This window comes from Juglans microcarpa x Juglans regia, chromosome 8D, assembly GCF_004785595.1.
Source record: "Juglans microcarpa x Juglans regia isolate MS1-56 chromosome 8D, Jm3101_v1.0, whole genome shotgun sequence".
NCBI classification, from domain to species: domain Eukaryota; kingdom Viridiplantae; phylum Streptophyta; class Magnoliopsida; order Fagales; family Juglandaceae; genus Juglans; species Juglans microcarpa x Juglans regia.
In genome coordinates this window covers 5,383,886-5,394,231 of record NC_054608.1, presented here as the reverse complement: position 1 = coordinate 5,394,231, position 10,346 = coordinate 5,383,886, and the positions used below count along the sequence as shown (strand labels likewise).

The following is a 10,346-nucleotide window of genomic DNA, read 5'->3' as shown; positions in this document are numbered from 1 at the left end:
GGTGCACTACATCTTGAACACCCTTTCGCATCAATATGGACTCTTCAAAATCTTATACAACACACATAAGGATAAATGGTCAATTAATGAACTCATGACCATGTGTGTTCAAGAGGAAGGGAGACTGATGATGGAACAACGTGAAAGTGCAATGCTAGCGACGCATGAAAGGGGCAAATCTCAAGCCAAGCTGAAAGGAAAAGGCAAAATACCTCCTCAAGGTGGTATTAAGAAAGATTCCAAGTGTTTTTTCTGTAAAAAGAAAGGACACATGAAGAAGGAATGCTCCAAATTCCAGAAATGGCTTGCAGACAAAGGTAATCCAACCTCATTTATTTGTTATGAATTTAATATGGTTAATGTCAATATTAACACATGGTGGATTGATTCTGGATCAACAATCCACATTTCAAATTCTTTGCAGGGTTTGCAAAACCTAAGGAAGCCAGTGGGAAGTGAGCGAAGCATCTTATCAGGAAACTAGATGGGCTCGCATGTGGAAGCTATAGGAACTTGCTATTTAATTTTATCTAGTGGTTTTGTTTTAAAGTTGGAAAAGACCTTTTATGTTCCAAGTTTCTCTAGAAACTTGATTTCAATTTCAAGACTAGTACCTTTTGAATATTCCTTTAATTTTTCAAATTCAACATTCAGTTTATTTTATAAATCTGATTGTGTTGGGAATGGTATTTTGTCTGATGATCTTTACTGCATTAATTTACAAAACAATACCACTTATGATTCAATGAATGTTCACACTGACACTAAAAGATGTGTTATTAATTATGATTCCTCTAAATTATGGCACCGGAGATTAGGTCACGTCTCCATAGATAGAATTAAAAGATTAGTAAATGAAGTGGTACTTAATACTCTGGATTTTACTAATTTTGAGACTTGTGTGGACTGTATAAAAGGAAAGCAGACCAACAAGGCAAAGAAAGGTGCCAATAGGAGTTCAGAAATAGTAGAGATCATACATACTAATATATGTAGTCCAGACATGGACTCACATGGTCAGAAATACTTCATCTCTTTTATAGATGATTACTCACGATATATGTATCTCTATATGCTTCATAACAAGAATGAAGCATTAGATGCCTTTAAAATCTTTAAGGCTGAAGTAGAGAAACAATGCGACAAGCAAATTAAGATCGTGAGATCATATAGAGGTGGAGAATATTATGGTAGATACACAGAGAATGGACAAGCACCTGGGCCATTTGCAAAGTTTTTTCAAGAGCATGGGATTGTTGCCCAGTATACCATGCCTGGTTCACCGGACCAGAATGGTGTAGCAGAAAAAAGAAACCGAACATTATTGGACTTGGTGCAGAGTATGCTTAGCAGCTCCAATCTTCCTAAATCATTGTGGGCTGAAACACTTAAGACGACAGTGTATATATTAAACTGATTTCCAACCAAGGCTGTTCCTAAAATGCCATTTGAATTATGGAAATGTTGTAAACCGAGTTTGCGACATATGCACATTTGGGGATGCCCGTCTGAGATGAGAATTTATAATCCACAAGAGAAGAAACTAGACCCAAGGACCATTAGTGGGTATTTCATTGGATATGCTGAAAGGTCTAAGGGTTATAGATTTTATTGTCCATCTCGCAGCACTAGGATTGTGGAATCAATAATGCAAAGTTTCTTGAAAATGACTTGATCAGTGGGAGTGATCAAACCAGGAACATAGTTTTTGAGAATGATCATTCAGAATCTCAACCTTCCACCTCAAGTGATAGAATGGTTATTGTTTACAATACCCCTCAAGTGCAAACTGGTGTTGAACAACCAATCATTGATATTCCACAAGCTGCTGATGACGTTCCAGTAGATCAAGTAGTTCAAGAGTTGCCAACAACTTTTGAACAACAAGTTGAACCATATACTTTTCAGGAAGATGATGGTGCAACATTAAGAAGATCTATTAGAGCAAGGAGATCAGCAATTCCTAGTGATTATGTTGTGTATCTGCAAGAATCTGACTATAACATTGGAGCCAAAAATAATCTCGAGTTCTTTTCACAAGCCATGAGTTGTAAAAAATCAGAATTATGGTACAATGCCATGAAGGAAGAGATGAATTCTATAAAGAGTAATGAAGTCTGGGATCTTGTTGAGTTGCCTAATGGTGTAAAAGCCATTGGATGTAAATGGGTCTTTAAAACTAAAAAAGACTCATTGGACAACATTGAGAGATACAAGGCAAGACTCGTTGCTAAAGGATTCACCAGAAAGAAGGAATCGATTACACGGAGACTTTCTCTCATGTATCTAAGAAAGATTCTTTGCGTGTTATTTTGGCATTAGTAGCCTATTTTGACTTAAAGTTGCAACAAATGGATGTGAAAACATCATTTCTCAATGGAGATCTAGAGGAGGAGGTTTACATGAAACAGCATGAATGATTCCACTCTAGTGATGGTGATCAATTGGTTTGCAAGCTCAAGAAATCCATATACGGTTTAAAACAAGCATCTCGACAATGATATTTGAAATTCCATAATGTAATTTCTTCATTCGGTTTTGTAGAAAACGTTATGGATCAATGTATATACCAGAAGGTCAGTGGGAGTAAAATATATTTTCTTGTTTTATATGTAGATGACATTTTGCTAGCAACCAATGATAAGGGTTTGCTGCATGAGGTGAAACAATTCCTCTCTAAAAATTTTGATATGAAGGATATGGGTGAGGCATCTTATGTCATTGGCATTAAGATCCATAGAGACAGATTTCAAGGTATCTTGGGTCTGTCTCAGGAAACATACATTAATAAAGTTTTAGAGAGATACTGGATGAAGGATTGTTCACCAAGTGTAGCTCCCATTGTGAAGGGTGATATGTTCAATTTGAACCAATGCCCAAGGAACGACCTTGAGAGGGAATAAACGAAGAACATTCCATATGCTTCTGCTGTCGGAAGCCTAATGTATGCTCAGGTCTGTACAAGACCTGACATTGCATTTGCTATAGGAATGTTAGGACGATATCAGAGTGATCCAGGTTTAGACCACTGGAGAGTTGCAAAGAAAGTAATGAGGTACCTTCAAGGAACCAAAGAATACATGCTTATGTATAGACGAACGGATAATCTGGAAGTAATTGGCTACTCAGATTCTGACTTTGCTGGCTGTATTGATTCACACAAATCAACATCAGGATATATATTTTTGATGGCCGGTGGAGCTATATCATGGAGGAGTGCCAAACAGACTTTGACTGCCACTTCCACTATGGAAGCCGAGTTCGTCTCTTGTTTTGAGGCTACTTCACATGGTGTATGGCTTAAGAGTTTCATTTCTGGGCTTAGAATTATGGATTCGATCTCTAGGCCATTGAGAATGTATTGCGACAATTCAACTGCTGTTTTTATGGCTAAAAACAACAAAAGTGGGAGTCGGAGTAAACACATCGACATTAAATATTTAGCTATAAGGGAACATGTTAAAGAAAATAAAGTGGTCATTGAGCACGTAAGCACTGAACTAATGATCGTTGATCCTTTGACTAAGGGCATGCCACCGTTGAAATTCAAGGATCATGTAGTGAACATGGGACTTGGTTTCATTATGTAATTTTTCATTGTATGAACAATGTTATTTTAATGAAATTCATAAATATTTTGATGTTTTTTCTCATATTGATGTGTATCTTAATTTAAATTTTGAGAAAAATTCATCTATGTTGGACCAAGAATAAACATAGAGTTTATTCATTAAGAAATTGTTCCCACATAAATTATAATGTTTAAAGAATAAATACATAGTAATACATGGAAGGTAATACTCGTCATTAGAGGACCTATCGCCATGATTCATGTATTTATTACTTAAATGGAGATTATCGATGAGTTTAAGATGAAATCTTTGATTATGAGTGTGGACCAAGTGAGAGAATGTTGACCGTTTCTCACGGAGACGTCCATGAGAACGAGTCTATCACTTAAGAGTCTTTGAAGTGGTCCAACACTCTTCCATCACGTTGATAATTGATCCCATGAAAATAGGATCACATGGGACACGTAAACACCGAAGTTTGATGGAGGCTTCGATTATAAATACAGTGTTTGGTCCCTGGACTCATTTACTCAATTCCCTTCGGTATTACACTATCTAAATAGAGTGGAGAAGAGTTTGGAAGTGCCAAACACAGAGAGAAACGTAGCAAAATAGTGAATAGTATCAATGGCGGGAGATATTTATTTCTTGGTATTAAAACCTATCAATTCTTGTTTCTAAAGTATAATTTCACATTCTAAAATTATTTTTAGTCTAACATTTCTAGGTAAAAGAAATGTGTTCTTTTGGTAGAGCTTTGAGCTCAACCACTTGTACAGAATTGGTTCAGGCTATATGATGATCAGTTGACTTGTTGTATCCTAGAAGAGTCAAGTCAAGAGGAGTTCTACTACACCAGTTAATCTGAGACTTTGTACACCGCAAAGAGTTTGAATCTTCTTAAAAAGAGCGATATTTCTATGCTTCAATCCAAATTAGTTTCGTGTGAATGTTAAATTCATTGTATTTTTTATGATATTATTATGTATTTTTATATGCAGGATTAGACACTTTTCAAAAAATGAGGGACACAAATAAAATTGGAAGAATGTGTGGAGGAGGAGAATGAGAAAAGGATATAAAAGAAGATAGAGGGATGATGAAAAGGAGAGGAGGTGAGCGGCGGCCGCTGGAGGAGATGAACAAGGAGAGGAGACCAAGACAAGGAGAGGAAAGTGAGAGATGAGATAACCTTGCAACACCTCTTTCTGTTGTGCCAGTTCACAAGTGGACTAGATCTAGCTCCTAAAGAGAAACACCATTCCAGAGTCTTTAATTTGCCTCGGTGGCAATGGACCTCCTATATATATATATATATATATATATATATATATATATATATATATATATGCGCTTGTGCAAGAGAGGGTGCCTCTCTCAATATAAAGCCACTAGCAGGATCACTACTAGCCGATGTGGGACTAAGCCCGTCACGCACCATCGACCCTCCCCTCACGGGGGTCCTAGCAGCGGCCCACTCGCCTTCCTTCTAGAACCCTTGCCAAGAGCGGTCCTGCATGCCACACGGGTATCGGTTCTGGCTCTGATACCAATTAAGGTAGAACTCTCCCACAAAAGCGCTTGTGCAAGAGAGGGTGCCTCTCTCAATATAAAGCCACTAGCAGGATCACTACTAGCCGATGTGGGACTACGCCCGTCACCTCTCTCAATATAAAGCCACTAGCAGGATCACTACTAGCCGATGTGAGACTTCCCCGTCACGCACCCTCGACCCTCCCCTCACGGGGGTCCTAGCAGCGGCCCCACCCACCTTCCTTCTAGAACCCTTGCGAGGAGAGATCCTAATGCCCCACGGGTATCGGTTCTGGCTCTGATACCAATTAAGGTATATATATATATATATATATATATATATATATATATATATATATATATATATATATATATATATATATATATATATACACACACATACATGGAAGGCAAGAATAAGCTCATTGTTTATGGTATCTGATCAGTACCCCATGATGTCTTCTCACTTTCTAAACAAATAAGCTCATGAAGTGTAGCAAAAGACCATCACCAGGCTCGAACAAAAACAACTGAAGCAAAAGCTCATAATAATAGGACTCCCGGCCCCTCTCTCAATGCATGCATCTTCGACCATCGCTATTTGCAACCATAATTGACTTATTTTGATAAAAAATAGTCATTTTAATAAAAAGTAACTGATAACAAATAGTTGTTTTTTTTATTATTATTAATGCATAGAAATCAAGAAGCAATATTACTCAACCAATTAAATTCAGTTAAAGCATCAACCATGGCGCGAGACAGATGATCGATCATGATGTAAGAAATCCTCTTTGATGGTCAGCTTGTTATCTTTACTTTATTATCATTAATAAAGAATATTATCATGAGGATTAAAAAAAATTGCGTGTCGAATTATTTATCACAAAAAAATCAAGCCATTCAATGCAGCATGGTAAACCTAGACCTAGCTAGCTAGCTAGCTAGTGGGGATGGATGTCCATGCATGCATGCCCTCCAAAAACTTCCCCTTCAAGTAATCTTGACTGAAACATGAACATGCAATTTGTCTTTTTTCATTCTTTCTCTCCGCCCTCTCTCGTTTTTCCAACAAAACTGATGGCTACGTACGTCTGCTACGTTGACCTTAAACTCAAGTTGGCCATATGGCCTAAAATCCTGATCCAGTACTGCAGACCTTGGAAGAACTATTGACTAATATATAAAGGATTAGTTTCCTTTGAAATTGAATCACAAGCCTTGACTGCCCTGCATTTACCCAGCAAATTGCATTTTCACCTGCTTTGAAAATTTATTCTCAATAGTACTCCATCTAAATTATTTGTGTATGATATAGCTAATGATCACAAGTCACTCTATATATTTTTAGCTAATGATATGTGTAGTACTCTCTCTCTCTCTCTCTCTCTCTCTCTCTCTCTCTATATATATATATATATATATTAGCTTATTTCTTCTATTTTTTAGATTATTTAAATATTACTTTTTATTATTTCTTTATTCATTTTAAAAAAATATTTGTGTCTGAGAAATATCAAGAAAGGGAGAAAAAAATTAAAAATATTTATGTAGATAAATAGTACTGCTTATCCAAATTATATTGATCATGGAGATCATTTTTTAACCATTGATACCAGCTTGTATACAAAATGGATAAATCGTTATTATTGTTCTCACCCTGCGGATCATTGATTCTTGAAACGAGATTATTAATAAAAAGGTTTTCGACGTAGGTTGGATATATGGCCGGCCAAAAACATAGGGAAACCAGACCATCAATGACCGACGTGAGAACAACTAGGTGTGAAAATTTGTCGGTCCAGACTGAAAATATCGATTGGATTGAAAATCAAGTTGGTCTATCTCAATCCATGGTGTCTGAAAAATTTGATTTTCAGTCCGATCCCAGGGTATGGTTTTTTTGATCGGACTAGGCCGAAATGTTTACATATACATTTTTTAAATATTATTTTATATAATAGTTGTATAAGTTAATTTTGTAATTTTTATCTAATCTATCACTATTGACCATATAAAATGTGAAATAATATATGTTATTAATTAACTAATATATTATGAGAAATGCTTCCCAGCGGTTAGGTTGAAAAACCCACAAAAGCAGCCTTCTATTCAACTAACTCCATTTAATAAAATACACTGTAAGACAAATACGCTCCACCACAAAGAATCACGATCGTATGTATGCTATTTGCCTTCTCATTTGCACTGCCCGCCCCTCTCTGCCCCTTTTTCCTTGCTGCATCCCTTTGCACTGCCCTCAGTTCAACGCCGATGCGAGCACCTCAGTGCGACGCTCTCTTCCTCGCACCACCCCTCTCTGCCCCACTCTTTTCCTCGCTGCCCCTCTCTTGCATAACTTTTATCAAACACCTAAAATGGAAGCGTTTCTGAACAGATGAGGAGAAATGCAAAAACAACATTTCTTACACATAAAAATTACACCATAAAATGCAACCAATAATTAATATTACAGCCACAATCAATTTGCAAACAAATCAGGTAAGTCCTGATGATCTATCGATCCCAAAGAGTCCAAACAATTTACATTCTAAGCAGTTTACACGAGTAATTTACATTCCAAGCAAAATAGAATTTAGGGTTGGTCAAAAGGCATACTAGAAATGGTTATCGCTACTGCGAAGAGGGCTGAGCGTCGATGAAGGGGGGTTCTGAAGGGGGCCGACGCCGATGTCGATGGGTTTAGCTTTCGGGTGCGACTTGTGGGGGAGTTCCTCTGGGTTGAGCTTTGACAAAAGGGGTGCGATTAGTGGTGAGTTCCGCCGACGCAGCTGGGGGTTCCTGTGGTGCGATTCCTTTGGGTTGAAATAAGCTGGGGTTCCTTTCGGGTGCGAAAGGTAAGGAGCTGAAATCGCACAGGAGTAGTGCTGCTTCAGGATAATTGTGGTGGCAGGCTTAGGTGTTTCTATGTGACTGGCAGGCTGTTATTTGCCTAATTCCAGCCCGATCGGTCCTAAGGATTTCCCATATATTATATGATAATATATGTTATTATATGTAAATACATACTATACTATTTACTCTTAATTAAAGTAATTAGATAAGTTTTTTTTAAGGTGCATAAGTTGCAAGTAAGCATGAATAATCTATAGACAATGAAATTATTTAATATTCATTAACTATATATAAAATGTTAGAATTCTAATATAGACTATTATGAATACTAAAGTACTAAGTTAGTAACTATTAACATCATAAATATAATGATTTTTTAATGAATTAGTTATATAATCTACATTAAAGAGCTCACTTAATTTTAATTTTACTAATGTAATTAATTTGTCGTATTAATTTATTTGCCAAAAAAAAGAAAAGAGGAAAAAAACGTTCCTAACTCATATGGACTGATTGGACCGATAGTTAACGGTCTAGTCCGGTCTGGTAAATGGGTGGACCGAACTTTTGGTCTATGACCCTCAGGACAAGATCAAACTGATTACACTTCTAGTGAGAACTCATCGCTAATGCAAGCTCTTCAATCTTGGTGACAACGCTGGCTACAAATGTGTCAAAACCCCAAGTTTTGTAGCCCACGGCCAAACTGCCACCATGCCATGACAAGCTTTGATGGGCCCATGACTAATGCCCTGACACAGACACTAACAAGGCTGGACAACCCCATGGCCCATGCCTCAACACTGCTGCTAACATGCCCCAACAGCCCCATGGACAAGGCCTTGACAGCCTCTCAACCAATGTTTTGAATATCGTACCGGAAGCCGTACCTGTTAAGGCACTGGAATGAAATATTTCGGTACCAGTAACATTTCGTGTACCGTTTCGGGATAATATTTCGGTCACGATACCGTTTCTGTACCGGTACCGTTTTGTGTATCATTTCAGAATAATTTATACCTGGATAAATGATATACATACAAGCATTAACTGTATTCCAAATAACAACAAAATAAGTCATAAACTCAATACTTCTCAATACAAGTCTTAAGTTTTAAGTTGCAACTAATATAAAGTTATAAATACCAACATTATCATGATAAAATCATTAACGTCACCACTTCATCAAAAATACTAATTATCATCAAAAAGACAATAAGGATCAGGATTCGACATGTTAATCAAAATATTTTCATCAATGTCATCAACATCAACACCAACCTTATCATTGTCTTCCTCATTTAGTGAGGCTAATGGCTCCTTAATATTTGCCCAATTCAAATCTTCTCCATCAAGAAGTTCAGATTCTTCACTCACCCATTCTTTCATCAAATTAATGTTTTCAAGATTGATTGGATCTAAAGCATCTCTTCCCTTTTTTATGCTCCTGTCAAACTAAAATCAAACATAAGTGAAAATGTTATATATTCTGTCAGCTAGTCTTTCATTTCTCGCTCACTAGTCAAGCCAGTCTGTCTGGAAGTGACTTAGACAAATCTTTTTTGTCGATAACCTCAGACCAATCAATCGAATATTGATTAATACGTAATCGATCGAACACTACTTGAAAATGAAAACGGCTCTTCTGTTCAGAAATGAATTTACCTCTCTCTCAGCTTCAAATTATAACGAACAAATACTAGGTCATTCAAACGTTTATGCACTAATCTATTTCTCTTCTTCGAATGAATAAAATCAAATGTGCTTCAGTTTCTCTCACATCCAGTTGCACTACAATATTGACTTAGTACTCGAACAGCAAACCTTTGAAGCGTTGGAACCTCGCAACCAAATTGAGTCCACCATGCAATTATAACAATAATGCAATTATAAATTATTAATTAAATACAAGTAAAAATAAAATAAGATAAAATTTAAAGTACAAAGTCACATTATTTAACAAATAATATTGATAAATGATAATACCTGAATTAATCTTATCGCGCTGGCGAATTACTAAAGAATGTCCAGACTCACCTACTGCATTTTTATATAAGTCAAGTTCTGCAATGATCTTGTCTTGATTATCGAGATCAAGTTCCATCTTCATAACACAACTGTTGAAGCCTCTTACAACATCATTTTTATTTTTAAAATTGGGGCTATAGTAAATTCCAGAGTTAAGAAAACAACCCCCGCATGTAATGGACTGTGAAGCTGCCTATCCCATCTAGAATCAATGATCCTGGTGAATGGACTGAATAAACTAACTTTGTTATTACATCTTGCTTTTATGTTCTCTTTGACTCTTTCCATTGCATCATACAAGTATCACATTGCAGGCTTCTCATCCCCGTTAACAAGTCGTAGAACACGAACCAAAGG

General features: G+C 36.7%; 1 protein-coding gene across 1 annotated transcript; it reads left to right on the top strand.

The window, feature by feature from the left end:
• The first annotated feature begins 2,942 nt into the window (after positions 1–2,942).
• On the top strand, positions 2,943–3,590 carry LOC121242147 (secreted RxLR effector protein 161-like). Its single transcript, XM_041140048.1, has one exon. The coding sequence runs from the start codon at positions 2,943–2,945 to the stop codon at positions 3,588–3,590; it is 648 nt and encodes a 215-aa protein (XP_040995982.1).
• The last annotated feature ends 6,756 nt before the right edge of the window (positions 3,591–10,346 follow it).

Coding starts and splice junctions, on each gene's coding strand:
- LOC121242147 (XM_041140048.1), top strand. CDS start 2,943: ATGTATGCTCAGGTCTGTACAAGACCTGACATTGCATTTGCTATAGGA.